Source organism: Cadophora gregata, assembly GCF_030347475.1.
Source record: "Cadophora gregata isolate MNR1 chromosome Unknown scaffold_11, whole genome shotgun sequence".
In the NCBI taxonomy this organism is placed as follows: Eukaryota; Fungi; Ascomycota; class Leotiomycetes; order Helotiales; family Ploettnerulaceae; genus Cadophora; species Cadophora gregata.
Window position 1 is genome coordinate 347,331 of NW_026695934.1, and position 21,918 is coordinate 369,248.

Consider the following 21,918-nt stretch of genomic DNA (forward strand, 5'->3'; position numbering starts at 1 on the left):
GAGGTCAGGCTGTGGTGCTACCAGCCCTCAGCTCTCAACGAACACAGATCCTCTCACCGAGGCTGGTTACGCCACCAAGGCTGTGCAGGAATTTGTTTTGGGCCGCCCCAACAATTATCTTCCTCTCCTTTGGATATCTGTAGAGAAAATGCACTTCGAGATTCCCTCGATTTTGAAGTTGCAAATATGGACCCCGTCGGCGCAGCAGCTTCGGTTTTGACACTCCTGGACGCAGCCATCAAGACGACGAAGCTGATCAACCGCTTTGTCCACCAATATCGTGATGTACCAGCTGAGATCACTAGGCTCAAGCATAAAGTTTCGGTTTTGAGAAGTCAACTTGTGCTACTTCGAGCAGTGGAAGATGCACTTGGAAGAAATAGCTTTGAATTGGATGACGTCGAGGCCTCGATTACCTTGGAAGCATTTGTGCAACGCCTGATCATTATATTTTCAGAAATATGCGGACATCTGGAAGACCATTGTCTTACTGATGTCTCGGGAAAGAGAAGCAAGCTGAAGTGGGCTTTGCTTGATGCTTCGAAGATTGAGAAATGGGAATGCGAAATTCAGCAACATTCAGCCGAGCTCGGTAACATACTAATGTTACTCAATCTGTCAGTCTGAGTGACTTTTAAGGCTTCAGAATCCAGCTGACAAGGAATACCTTAGACGCAGTTCAACTTTACTACACTCCAAATTCGAAGACTCAAAACCAATCCTGGAAACAACTTTCTTGCCGGCGAAGGTCCAGCTACAGGACAAAATCCATCTCATGCGGACTCTCTATTACTTCGGTAATTGGGCAATTATACCCTTCATAGCGAGACTTCAAGGACTATCATCAAAGACAAGAAGAGGCAACCTCTACACCTACAACTTTTCTGTGCACCTGCAGGCTTTATTTTGCCTCAAAGTCATTTATTTAGACTTCAAGATATGCCAGCCCTCATTGTTCTCTCTAGGAAACGCAACTTTTGGCATTGACCTCAAGGTCAGGACGCTGGTTGAAGAAGATTCCGAGGTCATGCTGGCAAGTAAAAGAGGTGACACCGAAGCAGTATGGACGCTTTTCCAAGCAGGCAAAGCAAGTGTTCGTGACGTGACTCCAGCGAATCGGTCACCTCTGCGAGTAAGCTTTTCCAATGAAGCTTAATTATCCTTACTCACACTCAGTAGTACGCAATTGAAAGTGGTTCTACTGACCTGGTCCGCTATTTGATCAACAACGGAGCAGACGTGAACGAATACTGCGGTTTCATGCAGACGTGAGTTGATAACAAAAGCTCTTCATTTGTCATCGATGGAAGCTGAGATTAGGCAGGAACCTCATCCAATGCGCATTTGCTTTCTCTTACATCGAAATCGCACGGCTACTAATATCAAACGGTACTGAAATCCACCACATAAATGCCACGGGATGGACACCAGCATTCCACATCTTCGGCACTGCACCAAACCCAATCCTGAGATCATCCTGCGAGTGTATCGAGATGCTCTCTGCGGCGTCGTTCAATGATTTTGATACTCAAGATACAGAGGGCTGGACATGCATGCACCGCGCAGCTGCGTACGGCTGTGCAAATGATATCAAATTATTAGTCAAACTCAACGTTAGCACTACAATCCAAACCATCAAGGTCTGCTGGACGCCAATATTTTGTGCTGTGCATTTTGGCAATATATCGACTTTTGAGGAGCTGCGACGAACAAATCCCGACTTTTTGGCTTTGAAGGATGTAAGGAGATGGACACTACTGCATGTCGCTGTAAATGCGAAGCGGGTGGATATGATTGCTCATCTGATTAGTCTTGGAGCTGATCCATATGCTACGAGTCTTGCTACTCAGTTCTTGGTTCCAGTGGATTTGAAGGGTGGATCTGTTACACCGGGTGACATTGCGGTCTTGAGAGGGGAGAATATACTGAATGCGTTTATAGCGGCTCTGGCAAATTGTGGCCATGATGTAGAGGTCTATCGAGATGGTGGAGAGGTTGATATATTTTGGCCAGCTGTAGAAGTGATTCCAGATTCTGTAAGTACTAGAAGGACATGAGGATAAGGCACCCTCAATAATCGAGATCGTGTTTACCTCTGTACCATGCCAAGGAAACTGTAATCAGCAACAATAGAGGTAGAGGTAGAGGTAGAAGCTCTTCATGCGCCTTCTTGAGAGCTTTTTAGTCTCTGATTGTAAATCTCTTTGTTGAAATATAGGGAAACTCGACTATCAACACTTGGACTCGCGATTGAATTAAACAACACCAATGGGGAAAAGCCTTCGTGGCCTAAGCTTATCTATGTGCATAATTGTCTCGATACATCATCATCCACTCTTCTGACTCTTCACACTACTCTTCGTCTTTTTCTCCTCGCCTCTTCCCTCCAAACCCACCAGACCACCCCCGTAATCCCCACCTCCAAGCACAACGCAAACACACTCCATCTGAAGCCTCTCTTAAACCTCGGGCCTTCGCTCACAGGATACGTCCACATCGGCAACCAAGCATTCACCGCATACGCACACGCATTCATCACACCCAGTACAATAGCACGTTCTTCCGCGTCAGATGCACAGATCTCGTTCGCCCATGACATGGCGAGAGGTCCAAATGCGACGGCGGCCCGGACGACGAAGAAGGAGGTGTAGAGGAGGGGAAGTGGAATGGTCCAGATGGAGAGGAGAGTGTAGGAGATGATTCCTAGGGACTTTTGAGAGGAAATGGAAGGTTAGCCGGGCTGAGCTTCAGGAGGAGTATAGGGAGTGACAGGGACATACAGCAGATAGACCCATTACCAGAGGTCGATTGCGGAGGTAATCGCTGAGTATTGCAAAGCCGATTGTCGTCACGAGCTGAACTGCGCTCTGACCGGTAGGAATTATATTCTGGTTTTGTTTACACAAGTCAGCATCAACGTACTTGTTGAGAAGAAGTTTCAGAAGCAAGCGAGAATTCGAGGCGAAACTCACCACCCAACTAACGCTCCACCCCCTCTCCTTCAACAACAGTGCCAACGGACTCACACTCCCACCCGGACCTGTATTAACAAATGCCACATACAATCCCGTTAGTGCCCCGATCCTCCACCCGCTGAACACCCTTCCCACCCCGCTCCAGGTCAACCTTCCCCTTGGCGCCCTCCCCACATCAGCCATCCTCTTCCTCGCTCTCACAGCATCACTCTCCGTAAGATAGAACGCACGAGTGTTCTCTGGTAAATCCGGGATCATGAAATAGCCAGAAATACAGATCGGCAAACTAATAATGCCATCCATAATGAATAGCCATTGCCAGCCCTCCTTCCCCAGCGTGCCGTTCATTCCCCTATACACAGCGGCTTGCAGGTATCCCGAGAACATGCCTGCAACCGCAGAGGAGGCGTGGAAAATGCAGGCGCGTTTGCCGAGTTCAGACGGAGTGTACCAGGAGCCGAGGAGGAATTGCGCGGCGGGGTAGAAGATAGATTCGACGAGGCCGACAAGGAAGCGGATGGCGATGACCTGGGTGGAAGAGTTTGCTGCAGCGAGGGAGAAGGTTAGGAGTGTCCAGACTAGTTCGCAAGAAGGGATCCAAATTGAGGGCCGGACTTTGGCGAGTATGAACTGGGAGGGGAGTTGCCCGATGACATAGCCAGTTGTCCAGGCTACGTCTATGAGGATCAGTTCGTTGGAATTCATTTGGAGGGCTTCTTTCATGCCGGAGACGTAGGCATTGGAGATGTTTGTTTGGTCGAGGTTTTTGATGAAGTAGCCGAGGGAGAGGATGGTTAGGAGGGAGACGTCAAGTTTATGGAGGAATTTGCGCTCTGATTTTGTTCTTGTTGGGTCGTAGTCCTGACACTGTTAGTCACTTCGTAGCATGGAAGGTTTCTGGCTCTGGAGTAAACGCTTACCCAGACATATGACCACCATGGTACGTTCTTCAGCTCATCGAGCTGTACAGAGCTGCTCTCTGAATCCGAACCATCCCCAACTACATGAGACAGAAGCGGTACTTTGTCGTCTGCCATCTCATCTATGGATAATAACGGAATGGACAACTCGTCTTCGCACCGCGCCCACTCGTCCTTCAGATTCTAGAGAGCAGAAGATTATCAGACCGACGCCACATTGTCAGAAACACATTATTAGAAAGAGTTCGGAAGGCTTACTACTCGCGCCATTCTCATACAGGTCATGAGGCGTGACACCCCGTATATTGCGTGATCTGAAACTCATCCCATCTCTGAATACGTGATGAGCGGAGAAGTCATCGCCTTCACAGTGGATGGGGATGAAGCATGACAAGTGATTAGTGAAGGAGCATTTCTGAAACGCGACGCGGCGGAACTGAGCCGAAGTTTTGTCAGAAATACTTCCACGTTTGGCGCTGTACATATGTTGTGCTCTTTCAGAATTTGATGCCATAGATACAGGTATATGCGACTACCGAATGAGAAGAGAGGTTAAGCTGTCCAAACGATAAGAAAGCAATCATTATCTGATGACTGCAATAGGGATAGAGAGAACAGCACCAATTACCTTGATGAGATAGGTCACATCAAACGGATGAAATGCAGCTAGGGATAGACGATTGGAGGTTGGGGGTGCGGATGATGGAAACGGTGGCAGCACGCAATTGACCCCACATCTTGTAAATTCCCCAGACGCGAATGAGCGTCAACACTGGGTCTACCCCTCCTTTATTCAATAACGCGGGATTCTGCCAAAAACGCGATACATTAGAAATCAACAGTGTGAGCGGGCACGGATTTATGCCGAGCGTAGGATAGATAAATAAGTAATCATCGAGATTCGAGAAGACTTACTTACTTGAGAAGATTATTAGACAATTCCAGTTGTGTCCCCGAGCTGAACTTACTACTCATGTTTTTGTCTGAATATTGAACACCTCTAGCCCCCTCTGTACCAATCTAATCCGGTTCTCTCCCAAAGCAAGTCCAAACATGGCTCCATCAGCGATCGAAATTGAAGTGCGGCCCATCGCCTCACACATCAAGGACTTCGTCGTCCAAAAGAAAGACACCCTCCCGCTCCCACCAGCAGCTCGCGCCCGACTCGAAAAGGCCGGCATCGACCTCAGCAACGGCTACCCCGAGCGACCAGGCAAGCCACTGTACCTTGACGACGCATTTAGCATTCGCAATGTTGAACGAGAGCACGTTGATGCTGGAGCACGAGCCGATAAGTCGAAGTCGGCGCTGTTCTCGGCTGCTAAGGAAGTCATCCACTTGACTGCTCATATCGGCACTGAGATCGTTGGTCTGCAATTGAAGGACTTAACCGATACGCAAAAGGATGAGCTTGCGCTTTTGATTGCGGAGAGGTCTGTGGTATTTTTCAGAGACCAGGATTTGAGTCCTCAAGACCAGAAGAAATTGGGAGAGTATTATGGAGAGGTTGAGATTCATGTGAGAAAGTCTTTTTTTGAAATGCAAGGGATATACTAACGAGAAACAGCCTCAAGTCCCACATGTGCCAGGTGTTCCTGGAGTTAGCGTTCTTTGGCCAGCACTCATGGCTACCGAGAGAAAAGCCTCCTTCAGACAGCCAGGAGGCGCTTCGAGGTGGCACACGTAAGGTTTATTGCGGCCGAATGAATTTACAAGTACTAATAACAACCAGAGATCTGGTTCATGAGAAACACCCGGCCGGGATCACTCATCTGCACAATGACACTGTCCCAAGTATTGGAGGTGACACTTTGTGGGCGAGTGGATATGCTGCTTACTCGAAATTGAGCCCTGAGTTCCGCAAGATCATCGATGGGAGAGAAGCAATCTACGTTAGTGCTCACACATATCTCGATCGAAACGATCCAAATGCTGGACCAAAACACGTGGAACGCATCCATCCTATCGTTCGAGTCCACCCAGCGACTGGCTGGAAGGCCCTTTGGGTCAACCGAGCAATGACCAAGTCTATTGTCGGACTGGACAAGGGCGAAAGTGATGCTATCTTGAACTACCTTTATGATGTGTATGAGAGCAATGTCGACATCCAAGTCCGCTTCAAGTGGACTCCAAGGACCAGTGCATTGTGGTAAGTCTTGATTCCATCCAAATTTGCAGTATTCATACTAATCCTTTACCAGGGACAATCGCATTACTATGCACAATGCTTCCTGGGATTATGAGGGACTCGAGCCAAGGCATGGGACCAGAGTGACTTCTCTGGCCGAGAAGCCATATTTCATTGCAGATGCGCCAACAAGAAGACAGGCGTTGGGCTTGGATGATTCATGAACACTGAACTTGTAAATTGAAAGCATCGGAATTTTTGTACAGCACATCTGGAGATTATGAGGGACTAGGTAGTAAGTCCGCAACTGTAGAAATGTAAGAGAATGACTGCTATCAAAACGTGAGAAGCACAAACAACCGCAAGTTTTCGAAAGTAAGAATGGCATCGAATAGACATGCATTTCTTCGCTACCAGGCCCATATCGTGTAGGAGCTAGCATGTACATGCAGATTACAGTCCTCCTGGCTAGCCAGCCGGCTAATTGGTGAATGCCGCACGTTGAGGAGACAGAGAATTCCTGAGGAATTGGAAGTTTAAAGATAAGAGAACAAAAAACAACTCGCGAGAAATTGTCGACGCGCTTGCGAAGGAATTCCTGTAGACCGTGGTCTTCATTCTAGCTTGCAAGACTTGGAGAGCTTTTGGTTGGATTGGTCGCGGCGAGTCATCGCGACTCTACAGCCATCCCAAAAGCTGGATCGAGTTGATGATTCGTTGACAATTGCGAGTGTTCGATGTTCATCATGATAGAAAATGGTGTGAACGGTTGACAAATGAGGGACGTACGACGCGCTGGAAGAAATGAGCGTCGCGTCCAGCCGAGGTCAATAGCGTGTCACATGACCAAGACGAGCATCGAACAACCACCTTAAACCTCGATTTCTACCTTGGCAAATTTCTAGGTGAGCATCTCGCTAATCATCGACAGAATGTATCTTCTTGGAAATACCCCAAAAAAGATTAAGGTTGAAGATATATCCATCCCAGGAGGAAGGCTGGGAGCTGATGAGCTGGCCAGGTGATGCATTTATCACTTCCTGCAGGATGGGTCATTTTCAGCTCAGCTCAGTTCAGCTGAGACTCCATGTCTTCATCCAAGACATGCGATAAAACATTTACTCAACGCCAGGCAACACACTGTGAAGCCTCTCGAAAAGAAAAGAAAAAGCAGCATGGAATCCATCGCAGACCAGCAAAGACAACCCCTTCCCAGTCCTACCTTGGATGTCAAGCATTCGGTTCTGCCTCCGAAGCAATGGGACCCAGCAAGCGCCTTTCTCACTGAGCTCGAGGATATGATGGCTCATGAACTCTTTTCTATTGCGCCGAAGATATATAGTTACCAAGAAATCCCCTCTGCTGGCTTCATCCGTCTCTTGACATTAGAACCAGGCTTCAAGGAGAGGCCCCTCCGTGGCTCACTCAAACAAGTCCGCATCGACAAGCTTCCTCGCTATGAAGCACTTTCCTACTGCTGGGGTTCTTCCGATAAGCCTCGATCCATCGAACTTGACAACGGATCTTTAAATATCACCGAATCACTTCATTCCGCACTTGTCCGGCTCCGTCGGCTTACCAAATCCCGCCTCATCTGGGCTGATGCTTTATGCATTAATCAAGATGACAATCTCGAGAAAAATCACCAGATTTTGTTGATGAGGCAGATTTACTCCTCAGCATTCAGAACTCTGGCATACCTTGGTGATGAAGCGGATAGTAGCGATTCTGCGATTCAGCTCCATGAGAAGATTGGAGGGATCAGTTTCAGTGGTCTGCCGGAGAAATTCGTTACCATGGAATGGCTACAGTCTCATGGCCTCCCAGAGTACCAGGATCCTGCATGGTTAGCCTGGTCAATTTTATGGCGTCGTCCTTGGTTCCGTAGAGCGTGGGTACTACAAGAGTTTGTCCTGGGTAAAGACATAGTGCTCATCTGCGGCCAAAAGAAGATCAATTGGAAAAGGTTCGTCAGTGCCACAGAGAAGATGCAAGAATTCAATCTCCTCAAATGGACGACTACTGGCGAGGCTCTTGACGATGGCATCAACGATGCATATTCGGGTGCTGCTGCGATGCTGGCAATGATGGCAGTCAAATCCGGGTCCAGCCTCAGCTCGGGGATTGCGTATTACATTCGAAGCTTCAGCGAAGCCGACGAGAGCACACTCCAGCAATTAGAGTCCCATAAATCTCTAGCGGAGAAACTACCTGGCTTGAAAGATACGATTATGATGCTTCGCAAAGATCCGTCGTTGGTTGAGCCTACCATAAAAATGCTCGAGGAGAATATGGGAGCTTTCGGACTCAGCGAATTGACTGATCCAAGTATCCATCAACCACTCATCAATCTTCTTTTCATGTTTGATAGGAGTGAGGCGACGGACCCCCGAGATCGACTTTTCGCGCTGCTTGGACTGGCGTCTGATGGCACTGATGAGGACTTTCGACCCGATTACAATGAATCCATCGATTCGTTAGCTAGACGCTTCAGTCAAGGCTTCATTGAAAAGGGACATGGAATGCAAGTACTGCATCTTGCTGGCCTCTCAAATGAACTGCCAACCTGGCCTTCTTGGGTGCCGGATTGGACTCGGACGGGAGTGGTGGAGAGAAAAGTTCTCTGTGCTCGCACCATATGGGCACCTGTTGATAACAATTCTTACAAAGCGGGAGGAGATCTCTTACCGAACATCAGAATTAGCCAGAACCCAAATGTGCTGCTCGTATCAGGGAGCAGAGTGGATACGATTTCACAGCTCGGCATGGACGCTTCAAGTATTATATCACCCACAACTACCGACATCTTCATCCTCAGGGAATTCTTCGCCTCAGCAGACGACGTCATCGGCCCAGACTCATCAAAAGTCTACCCTCCAACGGGCGAGAATATGGACGAAGTCTACTGGCGCACGCTCATTGCGAACAAAGGCATGAATTCCGCGGAAGCAACTTCAGAATATGCGCTTCAGTACGAAGAATGTAGGCGGTTCTTCGACACTAATACCTTAGAGTCCTTGACTTCTGTTGAGCAGCTGCTCTCCCTGAACCTGTATTATGGATGTGTAGCATCGCTGCTTGCCACATCTAGGGTATGTAAGACGGTCAATGGATTTGTCGGGGTAGTTCCTATCGGTGCAGGGGTTGGAGATTTGGTGGCTGTCTTTGCTGGTGGCGCGATGCCCTTTGTTTTGCGGCCTACTGAGGAGATCGAAGGTGGCTTTAGGCTTCTTGGAGGGTGTTATATGCATGGCTTGATGAGAGGGGAGGCTGTGCAGTCGCCGCTTTGGAAGGAGGAAGAATTCGAGTTGCATTAAAGAAGTTCATGGATAACGCATGAGATTACTATCTGCAATAGATATCGACGCACAAATAAAGTACAGTTGAGAAAGCGATGATTTTACCATTGAAATAGATAATAGCTAGCCTTCCCGCAGTATTTACGTGAATCCAAGATTAACAAACAGTAGGAGTCATATCGTCATTGCATCATCCCACATATTCTTCATCCCTTAGGCTCTTTATACCTCTAGTACGTCCCAGTCTTACAATCCAAATTAGCATACCCCGGAAACTGCTTAAACTGATCGTCATCAATCTTCGTCAACTGCGGACAACTCAGCGCCGACAAACTCGTCGCCGCCTGCCCCGTAAGCCTCTGCATCGCACTCGTCAGACCATTCAGCACCCCGCTGCACTGGATGAGATCCGGCGACGCCTGCACGGCAAACTGCATGGCGAAGCAAGCGAGGTTGTTGCCTTCCGTTAAAGTGCGCGTGTTGTATACACCGCCTGTGAGATCCTCGGCGTTGACCCCGGTGAAGGTACTGGGTGTGCCGGTGTTACCACCGATGTTGAGGAATTTGGGGTATTTCGCGGCTGCGAGGAGTGTGTCGGCTTGCAAGAAAGGGATGCTGTATTCGTCACCGACGGCGCGCTTGTACCAGTTATCTGGGATACGCTAGATTGTATGTCAGCTTGTGTCCTAATATTACTGCTTTGGGAGAGATGGGTCTGGAGTTGAGGGTCAACAATGTTTGGATTGAGTCTCGCTTACCTCGTGACCGGGAGTGTGGGTCAGGGTTCCGTCTGCATTCTTGGTGACGCTGAAGAAAGAGTTCAAGACATCGCCGTTGAGTCTTCCGGCTGGGTATTCAGCTGACTTGTTGCTCATGAAGCGGTAGATGAAGGTGTATGCCGCAGGCTGGACTAGCACGCCAGTGAACGGTCCTGCAGGACATCAGTCAGCCTCGCTCATACACAAAGATCAAGCCCAGCATGAAGGAAAGACACTAACCATTGAAGAAGTAAGGATTGTTCTGAACGGAATGGTCAAATCGCTGAGAGCGGAAATCGGTAAGCAGTGGAAGATCGTAATTATCCCCATTTGCTTGACCAGCGTCGTAAAGCTGTTGATACTGATCCATTTGCAGGGTAAAGTCGTTACCGTCGAGGTACAGGTCTCCACGGCTGGGAGAGGCATCGGACTCGTACTTGTTGTGCGAGCCTGAGATTCCTTGGGGGACACCAAGCAGGCCAATTCCGGCGTTTGCTTTGGAGGGTCCCCCAATGGACCAGGTGAGACCGTCACCATCGATGGTGCCCCCGAGGACAGTGAGGAAGCCGGAGAGATCGGCTGACATGCCGAAGACTGTGGATGGAATGTGAGTTGATTTATGTCTTGCGGCATGATGATGGCTTACTTACCGTCATAGGTTCCCTTGATGAAGTCTGCGTGAGATCCAACTCCGTTATGAGGAAGATACCCGTGGTTTGCTTTTCGCTTGTCAGCCTACTATCGTGACCTTTAGGATCAGGGTGATGTTACCCATTGCGTTCAAACCTGGACATGGTCCACGTTGGTCACCAGCAGCAAGGTTTGGTGCCACGAAAGCATGCTCGCCAGTGGTAGAAACATGCTGCAGTCTATCGTTGAAGGTGGGATTGAGATCGGGTGCTTCTTGTCTGCCGACAATACGACGGTCTGCTTTGGCTCTGGTTGCAGCTTCGAGTACACCTGGAAAGGCAGTAACTTCTGGGGCTAAGATACTGAGGAGGGTTGCTCCTACGAAGGAAAGGTGACTTTGCTTCATGTTGGAAAGTATATGCAAGAAAGAGTGAAACAGTGAGTACAATCAAGCAGGTTAGTAGGAAATGGAATATAAGAGATTTTACAAAGCTGCTTCTGTGGATTTCGTTGTTTTATATCGAAACCGGGAAAAGGGGCATACAGGTAGCATGCAATAGAGTTTCGTTATTCCCATTACCGTATCTAATATCAACTTCGCTAACTCTGTGTGGCCACTCTCAGCGTCTGTGTGCGATTCGCACATTTCCTGCAGTCAGGAAGACGTCCATCCGTTAATGACAGTTGTGGCTCTTGAAACCGTTACCTGCACAGATCTGCAAACAGCCATCCGCAACCCTAAGTAATTCCGAGAGTAATCGTCCATTCATGATTCAAGCAATGTCAGCCACCCACGACGAGCTGCCAATATCGTCTTAGTTGTCGATCATTCAATTCGGAGATGCTGATTATTTCTGTGTTGGGATCGCCGAGGCTGATATGCCTAGGCATCACAGTAAGGTTAAAAGGGTAGCTTGGGACGGGCGCCACCGTCTAAACCTAGGCACGGCCAGTACCCCGCAGTCTCCTGGAATTTGTATTATTTTGACGAGGTTTTAGAACGTCACCAATGCTGAACAATCTCCATTTCCCCGCATTTGTTTAAGCCTGCCCGAGGGACAATAATGCAGATCAGCGCTTCTGGATTTTCGAACTTGCTGACCATGGGGGCTAAACGAAAAAACGCTTCTTCGAGCCTCGAGAACCGTCGGATTCGGTAGTTGTATGGTTTCTGGGCGGTCGACGACGTAGGTCTCGAAAGATTTTCGTTCTGTTTGACACTCCTCCATTGTACTACTGCACAACTTCCTTCTTCTGCAGGAACTTATCGTATACCGTATTCGCACCGGCGTCTGAGAATTGTGACGGACGTTATCAAGATTTTGATAGAAACGGCTTGGAGATATGAGTTGTAGAGAGCCCAGCTCAAAACCAAAGCCATGGTCAACGGGGCGCATTTTGACGGAGGAGCAGAGGAGACGGAAGAGAGAAGTAAACCGACTGTCCCAGAGGAGGAGGAAGAACAAAATAGCGCAACGAGTTGAACATTTGGAAACACAACTGTCAAATCTCCTTGACAGTTCTGCATCACCGTCACCTACGAATACGGTGTTTGAGATAATGAGCACTGCACCTACTCTAAAGGCTGAGCAAGTCTTGCGGAATTCTGTCCCCAGTGTATCGTGCCGTCAACAGAGCCCGCCACCACGTCACCAAATTTCAGGCAGTTTGCACCCACCGAGTCCACTCTCACGCATTCAACAGCTCCCGCCATATTACCAAATGAAAATACACGATAACTACATAGACTCCTGTCTCCACCTCACACTACCCGTCACCCCTCCAGTCGCAGCCGCATTTGCCAAATCCAGGACCTCAGCTCGATCCGAGATCATCACAACGTTCTGTCAGCACTTGAATAAGTCAATCGCAGCTTTACCAAATACCATAATATGTTCCAACGATTTGCAGAACCAGAATATGTTGGTTAGGGCGGTGCTGTATGGATGGAGTGTTACCGAGACTTTACCGCGACTTTGTCCGCTATGGACGATTTTGCAGCATGTTGATACGAGTCTGTTCAGGGAGACGCCGGCGATTGAAAGATTTGTTTTGTTGAGACATATTCATATGATGATGTTGGTAGGTTCAGTGTCGATCAAAGATCAAAAAGAGAGGAAGCTGACAGGCTTGGAAGTATAAGACAGGTGCTCTTGGGCCGAAGCAGCTCCCTCTTTGGTACAGATACAGGTAAGTCGAAGATGGTATGTTTGGAACAGCTCATCTTACAGGAAGCAGGCCAGCGCAGCTCCTGTACGAACATCATCCATCAATCGATTACCTTGGATGGTAAGACCCTCGCCGTCCCCGGGCATGAAATCATACTTACCTTCAGTCAGGCCAGGTCTTCGAGAGCGCCTTGTTCTTTCCAGCGCATTACGAATGACCGACCAATTCTGGGCAATATTCGGATCCTGCTTCCGCTTCGAATGGCCATACACCATCAACGCATGTTACGAGACAGACGCTGCAACAGGCATGCTTCGCTATAGTCCTCTTTTCGACGTCGAGTCACTGAACATTGACTCATGTCGAATGACTTCTCAATTCTTCGATGCATTCCCGGAGATGGCGGATGACATTCGGACTGCTTCGTCAGAGCCATTGCAGATTTTTGGGATTGATGATCATGAGAGTGTAGATAATATGGGATTTGGCGGGATTTGCGGTCGAGTTAGTGAACAGACGCAGCTGGTATCGCCCAACTGCTCGACATTTGGTGCAGATGCAATGAGTCCTTTCGTGGTCGGTCCAACTTGATTGGCCGAGGCGGAAAACTGAAGAGAGCATTTAGAGTTGGAAAGGCTCATATCAGGAGAATCAGACTCTCTCTGGCTTTCAAGACTTACAGACGGGAAACTGCACATCGCATATACACTGACTGGCTTCAGGTCCAACAGTTTTATCAGGCTCAAGGAGTCGGGTGACCATTTCCCTTCCCCCCTTTTATCTCTCGCTTATCGCCCTCACGTAAATATCCATGTAAATAAATGCTTGGACAGCTTTCTCTTCCAGATTCTCGTCCACGTTCGAAAACAAGATGTTCCAATCAGAGGCAAGTCGCTCGCTCCGTATTCTCGGCCAATCAAACTCCTTCCAAATCCTTCCATCAGCCGTCTTACTTGCACATTTCTCGGTAAAGCGAACACCCCGATCTGCGAAAAGTTGTTTATGCGAGGTACAAATTGCCTTGCGATAAAGATCTAGGGATGCCTCCTATTGTTTTTTCTTGTCCCATTTACGTGCTCTCGTCTTGACTCATTCTTTGTATGGAAGCAAAATATGCTGTATCTACTTCTGCGGACTGTTGTGGCATTTGCAATCACTTATGAACTAGGATGGATACTTTACTGCCGGTTCTTTCATCCTCTTCATTCCATTCCGGGCCCTTTTCTAGCCTCTTTCAGTCGGTCATGTATTGTCTTAATGACAGCCAGGGGTGATATGGAGCGCATACAGCGAGAACTGCATACGACACATGGTGAGCCACCAATGTTGCCTCTCGACACACATCTCAGATGTTGATGATACAGGATATCTTCTTCGAATTGCGCCAAATGAAGTTTCATGCTCAGATCCAGAAGCAATTAGGGTATCCCCTTTCCCTCAGGAAATCGACTTTCAATATAGCGCTGATATTTCACAGGTCATCTACGGCACCAAGAAAGTGTTCAACAAGGTTAGCAATTTCTTATATTAACCTCCAACTCATCACTTACTGGCCAGTGCAGACTGATTGGTACGACATATGGGCTCCACCAAATCTAGCATACACTGGCCACTTTCCCACGCGCGATGAAAATGAACATGCCGAGCGCCGCCGTATCGTCAACAATGTGTACTCCATGTCCCGCATCCTCGAATCCGAAGGAGTGATCGATTCTTGCACGAACAAATGGTGCGAGACTCTCGTGGAGCTTGCGAAGCAGAAATCAGTTGTGGATCTGAGATTTCTGGTCAACGCGTGAGCTAGAAGTCCTGAAATTGTGGTAACGGGGAATATTCTAACATTCACTTGTACTGATTAGCTACATTAATCAAGTACTTCTTGGACTCCTTTACAGCGGCACCTGGAACTTCCCAGACAACCGCATGGAAGATGGCGGCTGGATAGAGAAGATATCGCCCGTACTCGCGCTGTTCTCTATCGGTGGAACTCTGCCATCATATCTAGTGCTCATCTACATGCTCTCCTCTATAGTCTTCGTTCCATCCATTCGGCGAACCTTAAAAGTTGTTCGGCGTTTATCTGGCGCCTCCGCAAAGGCAGTTTGGAAACGCAAGGAACAGATTGATGGGAATGAAGATGTGAAGCAAGACATGGTTAAGGGGCTGTTCGAAATCAATGCCGAGAAAGGGGAGAAATATAATTTCAAGCATGAACATGTAGTGGCTGAGACTCAGTCTGCATTGTACGTTTTGCTTGTTGGTTGAGGACGGCATGTTCGTGATTATTGCTAATCTGATCAGGTTTGCGGGAATAGACACTACATTGATTGCAAACACAGCAACTCTGTACTATCTTATGCAAAATCCAGATGCGTATCGGAAGCTGACAAATAATCGACGAAGCTGTCGTGAATGGCACTCTCTCTATCCCAGTTTCGTATGCAGATGCAGTAAAGCTACCTTACTTGAAAGCTTGTATCAACGAAAGTATGCGTCTCCACCCGAGTGTCGGACTGACCATGCCAAGAGAGATTCCAGAGGGAGGAATCATAATCTCCGGAGTGTATTTCCCAGAAGGCTATCGCATCGGTATCAATCCAGCCGTTGTGCAATACGATGAGGACGTCTTCGGATCAGATGCTGGAAGCTTCAATCCGGATTGCTGGTCAGGTGACGATTCTGCGAGAATGGATAGGACAATGCTACAATTTGGTGCGGGGACAAGGACGTGTATAGGGAAGAACGTAAGTGTTTCCTCTAGATTGAAGACGAGAGACAGTTTGGCTGATATTTGACAGATTGCTTTGAGCGAGATTTACAAGCTGATTCCTCAGCTTCTAAGGATGCTCAAGATTCGTCTCGTAGAGCCAGCGAAAGAGCTAGAGACGAAAAATTACTGGTTTAACAAGCAGATTGGGGTCAAAATTCGAGTCGAGGCGCGAGACACTACAGCCATTCCAAGATCTTAGTCGATTCTGAGACCTTGCCAACAAGATAGCAGGAAACTGTTTTCTGGGCATAATTATTTCATCCTCGTGCTAACATATTTTCAATACTCTCCTTTTAAATGTGAGAAAACCTCTGCAGAAAGTTTGAGAGCCTTGGGCCGAAATTTTGACATCCAAGGGGTGATTCCAAATGGCGTATCTGCTTCGCACACCTGACTCTGACCTCGAAAATGCCGAGGGATCAATACTGCTCAGTTTCTAGTGCCCTAATCAACCGTAGGAATGCAGCAGTGGTTGACTTGGGATCTGGGCTACCAGCATATTAAAGACTAGCTTGCATAATTGGATTTGCTTCGATAAGACCGCAACCGCAGACTTGGATGCTGACACTGACGGAGTTAGGGACAGGCCATTCACTCCCGCTAGCATCACTAGACCAATCTCATCAGCAAAATGCGAGATAGTATTTATTTGAATTAGCAGATCCTGCAAAGTGCATTTCCGCTGTTCTTTGTTTACTTCTCACATGGATAGGCTAGGCGAACTGCCGCTGTGTGCTCTCATTTACGTGACAACGGCATGTAGAATGATCGGACAACAACGTCGAATCAGTCAGAAAGCTATCAATGATATTTAGTGAGCCAAATACATATTAGCCACCTTTACGAAGGAGGTAAATGTAGTATGAAAGAAGAGAGACATTAAGCAATGATCGAGACGGACGTGCGGGCTGTGGCTCATCTCGGATTCTTGGCGGTGATCATTTGCGCTCGTCGCCCTCCATCAACCCTTGTCTCTACGGCCTCGAATCCTAGCCCCCACCATCTCCAGACCCAGACCAAAGAATGGAACGGCCTACCGCGATTTCGTCGAAAGAGGATTACTACAACCTGGGGGTCTTTCGACGACCCATCCGCACGCACAGTGAGGATTCGCAAACTTGGTTTACTCGTGGCCTGACCTGGTGCTATGCCTTCAACCACGAAGAGGCAGCTAGCTGCTTCGAACAAGCCATTGCCCATGATGCTGAGTGCTCCATGGCTCATTGGGGACTGGCATACTCCCTGGGCCCTAATTATAACAAGCCGTGGGAATTCTTCGACAAGCAGGAGCTTGACAGTATCCTGAGGCGGGGTCATCGAGCTGTGGAGCGTGCTTGTTCCACCGCGACAACTCCTGAGGAAAAGGCTCTGGCACACGCCCTGCAGTTCAGATATCCACAAGAAGAGGCAGCAGAGGCGAAAGAGTGTACGCCATGGAACAAGGAGTATGCAAATGCTATGAGAGGCGTGTACAAGACATTCCCCGAGGACTTGGATATCGCTGCTCTTTTCGCGGATGCCCTAATGAATATGACGCCCTGGGCCTTGTGGGATATACGGACTGGACAACCAGCAGAAGGTGCTCAAACCCTGGAAGCAAAGGCAGTCCTTGATCGGGCTCTGGCACAGCAAGGAGGTGATGCGCATCCAGGGCTTCTGCACTTGTATATTCATCTCATGGAGATGTCAACTACCCTAGAGATCGCACTGCCAGCTGCAGACCACCTGCGGGGGCTTATACCAGATGCCGGTCATCTCAACCATATGCCGACACATCTGGATATTCTATGCGGTGATTATCGGCGAGCGATTACCTCTAATTCCGAAGCCATTCGAGCTGATGAGAAGTTCCTCGCGCGAGCAGGCGCCCTCAATTTCTATTCCCTTTACCGGTCACATAACTACCACTTCCGGATATACGCAGCGATGTTTGCAGGACAATCGAAGGTTGCAATAGACACAATATCACAATTGGAGGCTTCCCTGCCAGAAGAGCTGTTGAGGATTGAATCTCCCCCAATGGCAGACTGGCTAGAGGGCTTTCTCTCCATGCGAGTGCATGCTTTGATACGATTTGGATGCTGGGAAGATATTGTGAAAATGGAACTTCCTCCAGATCCAAAGCTCTACTGCGTGACTACGGCAATGATTCATTATGCCAAAGGTGTCGCCCTGGCTGCTACTGGGAGGGTTAGAGAAGCTGAGGAGGAGCATAGTCTCTTTGTCGATGCCGTCAAGCGCGTTACCAAAAGCCGTATGCTTTTTAATAACACCTGTGTGGATATTCTCGCCATTGCCAGGGAAATGCTGGATGGAGAGCTCGAGTACCGTCGTGGCAACTTGGATGCAGCTTTCGCACATTTACAAAAGTCTATTGTTCTTGATGACCAGCTGCCCTATGATGAACCTTGGGGTTGGATGCAGCCAACTCGGCATGCGTATGGTGCACTTTTGCTTGAGCAAGGCTATGTTGAAAAGGCGTTAGCAGTTTACAGTGCTGACCTTGGTATGGATGATACTCTTCCAAGAGCGTTGCAGCATCCAAATAATGTTTGGGCTCTACACGGGTATCATGAGTGTTTAGTCAAGCTGGGTCGAACAGCAGAGGCGCGCATCATACAGCAGCAACTGAAGGTGGCTGCCGCTATTGCAGATGTGCCTGTCAAATCTTCGTGCTTTTGCAGGTTGTCAACTGGCTAGGAGTGAACACTCGTAGGGTCAGGTACAGACAGTTCTGGAGAGACGCTTTCAAGAAACAATGTTCCTCACAGCCATCAACCACAGGATGCACAGGTGGAGCAGAAAGCCAGTATTTCCTTGCTTATGAGCAAATCTTGAGAGATGTGCTTATGCTGCTCCCAAGGGAATGGTATAGCCTGAAGCCACTCTCCTGCTCACCTAGAAGGCACGTTAACCGTAAGTCAAGCATTTCACATATACATTAGAGCCTATATCCAGCACTCGGTTTTTGGCCCATCAATATTCAAAGTTGCTTGTTCAATTGAGTTTAATTTATGAATAATTACTTCTTATCAAACTGGTGAGGCTTCTCATCCTTTCTGTTCTTCTCCAACCAGAAATACCTTGCCATCTGCTTGTAGATCAAGGTCGTGGCACCGTGGAAGTTGATACTATGATCACTGTCCGTGAACCACTGAACATGGAACTTCTTAGGGCTGACCTTCGCAACAGTCAAAGTGTCAACCAGCACAGCCGAGTTCTGGAAATGCACATTGTCGTCGCCAGTTCCGTGCTGAATCAAGAACCCCCCTCGCACGTTCTGGAAACCGGCTGCATTGCGGATCGCAGTCTTGTTGTAGCCCGCCTCGTTGGTGGAGAGGAGCTTCATGTATCTCTCAGTGTACATGCTGTCGTAGAATCTCCAGTCGGATACCGGAGCTGTCAAGATGCCGAAGGAGAAAGCGTCGCTGTCGAGTTCGAGGACTTTACCGACTAGGTAGCCACCGTATGACCATCCGAAAATAGTAATCTTGGATGCGTCGACGTAGCTTCTCTTGCCGTATTCCTTTGCTGCGTAGACTTGATCGATGGCTTCGAGCGTTCCTATTTACTGTTAGTTCCTGTTCTTTGAAGCAGAAGTTGGGATTTGAACTCACCAAGTTGTCCAGAGACGACATCTCTGAAGGCACGACCCTTGAACCCAGTCCCGCGATTGTCGACCACGAGTACGATATACTCCAGCTCCGGGTCACTCGCCAAATACGCACGGAAATCAACCTGTTTGAAGTTCTTTGTCGTCCTCTGGTCGTTGGGACCTCCATACGGGTCGAAAATGACAGGGTATTTTTTCTTGGGGTCGAAGTTCGGTGGCAGGCGCTCCATTACATTAAATGTAAATCCATCTGGGCCTTCCATCTCGAACCATGATACCTTAGGCAGAGTGTAACTTGCGAGTTTCTCTGCGAGGACCGCGTTGTCGTTTATAGTTTGGAGGGCTGTGCTAGGCGATTTGGTGGAGTAGAGCTTCTGGTAAGGGAGTTCGGGCCCGTTGTAAGAGAGGATATAGTATCCACCTCCAGCAGAAAATGACGCGGTCCACACCCCAGGGCTGCTGTCGTCAACAAGTGATTTCTTGTTTTGGCCGTCCAGGCCGACGGAGTAGAGATGTCTTTCCATGGAGTTACGCTCAGTGGAGGTATAGTATAGCGTCTTGGTAGCAGAGTCGATGTACAGGATGCTAGCAACTTCCCACTCTCCCTTCGTGATGGCCAAAGGTGTTGAGCCGTTTACAGGGTATAGGTAGATGTGCTGCCATCCTGACTCGTCGGAAAGATCGACGTAGGTGTTCGTTCCTGGGATGTAGGAGATAGCCAGGTTGTTCTCGATCCATCCTGGGTCTGTCTTGCGCTCGCGAACGACGGAACTGGATTTCGTGGCGGTGTCAACGAGGATGAGCTTCTCTTGGTCTTGGACTCTGTTGAAGGATCTGAAGATCACGTGGGACGAATCGTCGGTCACCCATGCTACCTCGCCGATGATGAGATCTTCGGGTGCGAAGGAATCGAACTCGATGGTTGTGGGACCGGCGGCTAGGTCTTCGATGTTGAGTAGGTTGAACTTCACGGTTGGGTTCGTCTCGCCGACTTTTGGGTAACGGAGTTGGAGGTAATCTGGGTAGACTCCAGCGGTGTCTCCGTCCATATAGTAAGGCACTTGGTACGTGGGGACCTGTGCGGAATTAATACATATATTCTTGGACCATTGGCTTGGGTATAGGTGTCACTCACTCCTGTCTCATCAATACTCAAATAGGCGAGTTGCTTTCCGTCTGGTGAGAACCACAAGAGAGAAGTCGTTCCGTAGATTTCTTCCTCGTATACCCAGTCTGGGATGGCATTGAAGACATCGGGTCCTCCATCCTTGGTGATCTGAGTCGATGTGCCATTTTGCCAGATGTACAAGTTGTTTCCTCTGGCATAGGCGATGGTATTTCCAACTGAAGACCAGCCGGCGTACTGAATGTCTGAAAGCGGTCAGCTGGGTTGGTCACAGAGGACTTAATGGAACACAAACCTCCAGCTTGATCAGGAACCAGTGGTACTGTGGTCTTGTCTTTCACATTGTAAATGTAGTAGTCCGCGGTGAAGGTATATCGGTATAACTCGGTGTAGTTTGCAATGAACAGAACATGGTCGCTGTGGATCAAGTCAGAACATCTCCATAGTCCGAGAGCCTAGCTCTATGAGAAAACCCTTACCCGCTGGGTTGAATCGAATAATCGTAATAATCTTGAACAGCTGCTCCGAGCTCGCTAGCAGTGACGAATGTTGAACTGTTCCCAGTTACGATATTCGCCAGGACCAAGTCGCCGGTCGAGGTTGTGTCGACGTAAGTACCATCTTCACCCTGAGAAGTCCATTGCAAGCTCGTCCGCTCAACCGTAAAGTTTCCACTGAAGACGTCTTCGAAAGAAACGACTTTCTTGGCGGGAGTTGTGCGAGCATGTGGCGGAAGAGCATTGGCAGTGCCAGCTAGCAGAAGACTCACTGCCGTGCTGATGATCTGGGGGGAAAGAGTTAATTGGTCCACTTATCGAGATACAAGAGGAATTGGATCCTTCGAACGTACACTGAGAGACCGCATTTTGCAGTTATTTCAATATTCTCGTAGGAACAGTGGGGGACAGCACTGTAGTGGGCTACCGGTCAGAAAACCGAGAGCGACGGTCCCAGCCATTGTTGGCAGCTCGAGTGAGCTTTATAGCTCTGAAGCTGCCCATTAACCGCTGCATCAAGCCGGCTGATCTCAATTACGAGATACTTTTCTTATCGAGGCCATTCAATGTGACCAACATGACCTTCCTGATTAATGACATTTTATGAGTCTGCCAAGTGGGGAGAGTCTTGGATGCGGGGCACGACAGGGTGCTGTCGGGTACCTGGAAAGTGGCGTGCCATGCGGGAGAGTAGAGATCAGATAACTTTTTATTTCGTGCCTGACCTGAACAACAGCAATTGAAACACGCGTTAGTAGATGTGTCGTTCAAAGAACATTGAGTATATGTAGTATGTGATGGTTATGAAACAAAACAATCCGATCGTGACAATGTAAATCGCGTCAATGGAGGTTGGGGAATCAGGGACAGCTGCCCTGTGTGAAGCTTGGCCGCCTTGGCTTTTGCATGGCCCGATTGCTAGAATCTTGGGGAAGCGTGCGACCTTCTAGAATAGGAAGGATATGCTACAAGGGGCCTGTGAAACTCAATCGCGCAAGAATCCGTTGACGCGTAATGTGTGGTGCAAGAGTGG

The 21,918-nt window shown here is 48.6% G+C and overlaps 10 protein-coding genes across 10 annotated transcripts; 6 read left to right on the forward strand and 4 right to left on the reverse strand.

Annotated features, from left to right (window-relative positions):
• Positions 1-186: 186 nt before the first annotated feature.
• ANKRD60 (Ankyrin repeat domain-containing protein 60) lies at positions 187-2,057 on the forward strand (the record flags this gene model as incomplete). The annotated part of the gene is made up of 4 exons (XM_058495469.1): positions 187-617; positions 673-1,132; positions 1,180-1,268; positions 1,325-2,057. 4 exons carry the CDS (start codon positions 187-189, stop codon positions 2,055-2,057), a joined length of 1,713 nt encoding a protein of 570 aa, XP_058354197.1.
• A 246-nt stretch (positions 2,058-2,303) lies between these two features.
• On the reverse strand, positions 2,304-4,320 carry ONS95_002224 (uncharacterized protein). The gene is made up of 4 exons (XM_058495470.1): positions 4,154-4,320; positions 3,896-4,078; positions 2,973-3,836; positions 2,304-2,888 (listed from the first exon to the last, which is right to left on the reverse strand). Exons 1-4 carry the CDS (start codon positions 4,178-4,180, stop codon positions 2,748-2,750), a joined length of 1,215 nt encoding a protein of 404 aa, XP_058354198.1. The 5' UTR covers positions 4,181-4,320; the 3' UTR covers positions 2,304-2,747.
• A 39-nt stretch (positions 4,321-4,359) lies between these two features.
• Positions 4,360-6,806, forward strand: ONS95_002225 (uncharacterized protein). Its single transcript, XM_058495471.1, has 4 exons — positions 4,360-5,413; positions 5,463-5,578; positions 5,628-6,044; positions 6,097-6,806. The coding sequence occupies exons 1-4, from the start codon at positions 4,949-4,951 to the stop codon at positions 6,245-6,247; spliced, it is 1,149 nt and encodes a 382-aa protein (XP_058354199.1). The 5' UTR covers positions 4,360-4,948; the 3' UTR covers positions 6,248-6,806.
• Positions 6,807-7,198: 392 nt separating this feature from the next.
• Positions 7,199-9,340, forward strand: ONS95_002226 (uncharacterized protein; the record flags this gene model as incomplete). The annotated part of the gene is made up of 1 exon (XM_058495472.1): positions 7,199-9,340. The coding sequence occupies one exon, from the start codon at positions 7,199-7,201 to the stop codon at positions 9,338-9,340; it is 2,142 nt and encodes a 713-aa protein (XP_058354200.1).
• A 212-nt stretch (positions 9,341-9,552) lies between these two features.
• ONS95_002227 (uncharacterized protein) lies at positions 9,553-10,666 on the reverse strand (the record flags this gene model as incomplete). Its single annotated transcript, XM_058495473.1, has 3 exons — positions 9,553-9,984; positions 10,081-10,253; positions 10,321-10,666. The coding sequence occupies 3 exons, from the start codon at positions 10,664-10,666 to the stop codon at positions 9,553-9,555; spliced, it is 951 nt and encodes a 316-aa protein (XP_058354201.1).
• Positions 10,516-13,767, forward strand: ONS95_002229 (uncharacterized protein). Its single transcript, XM_058495475.1, has 6 exons — positions 10,516-10,687; positions 10,739-11,166; positions 11,335-12,792; positions 12,848-12,900; positions 12,949-12,999; positions 13,050-13,767. The coding sequence occupies exons 3-6, from the start codon at positions 12,055-12,057 to the stop codon at positions 13,468-13,470; spliced, it is 1,263 nt and encodes a 420-aa protein (XP_058354202.1). The 5' UTR covers positions 10,516-10,687; positions 10,739-11,166; positions 11,335-12,054; the 3' UTR covers positions 13,471-13,767.
• Positions 10,811-11,116, reverse strand: ONS95_002228 (uncharacterized protein; the record flags this gene model as incomplete). The annotated part of the gene is made up of 1 exon (XM_058495474.1): positions 10,811-11,116. One exon carries the CDS (start codon positions 11,114-11,116, stop codon positions 10,811-10,813), a length of 306 nt encoding a protein of 101 aa, XP_058354203.1.
• A 107-nt stretch (positions 13,768-13,874) lies between the features above and the next one.
• Positions 13,875-15,966, forward strand: ONS95_002230 (uncharacterized protein). Its single transcript, XM_058495476.1, has 7 exons — positions 13,875-14,191; positions 14,244-14,302; positions 14,357-14,389; positions 14,442-14,674; positions 14,739-15,122; positions 15,181-15,623; positions 15,678-15,966. Exons 1-6 carry the CDS (start codon positions 13,993-13,995, stop codon positions 15,497-15,499), a joined length of 1,227 nt encoding a protein of 408 aa, XP_058354204.1. The 5' UTR covers positions 13,875-13,992; the 3' UTR covers positions 15,500-15,623; positions 15,678-15,966.
• Positions 15,967-16,455: 489 nt separating this feature from the next.
• Positions 16,456-18,866, forward strand: ONS95_002231 (uncharacterized protein). Its single transcript, XM_058495477.1, has 2 exons — positions 16,456-18,565; positions 18,842-18,866. The coding sequence occupies exon 1, from the start codon at positions 16,673-16,675 to the stop codon at positions 18,347-18,349; it is 1,677 nt and encodes a 558-aa protein (XP_058354205.1). The 5' UTR covers positions 16,456-16,672; the 3' UTR covers positions 18,350-18,565; positions 18,842-18,866.
• DPP4 (diacylglycerol pyrophosphate phosphatase) lies at positions 16,456-21,918 on the reverse strand. Its single transcript, XM_058495478.1, has 6 exons — positions 21,239-21,918; positions 20,868-21,172; positions 20,684-20,805; positions 20,398-20,633; positions 19,267-20,338; positions 16,456-19,213 (listed from the first exon to the last, which is right to left on the reverse strand). Exons 1-6 carry the CDS (start codon positions 21,251-21,253, stop codon positions 18,672-18,674), a joined length of 2,292 nt encoding a protein of 763 aa, XP_058354206.1. The 5' UTR covers positions 21,254-21,918; the 3' UTR covers positions 16,456-18,671.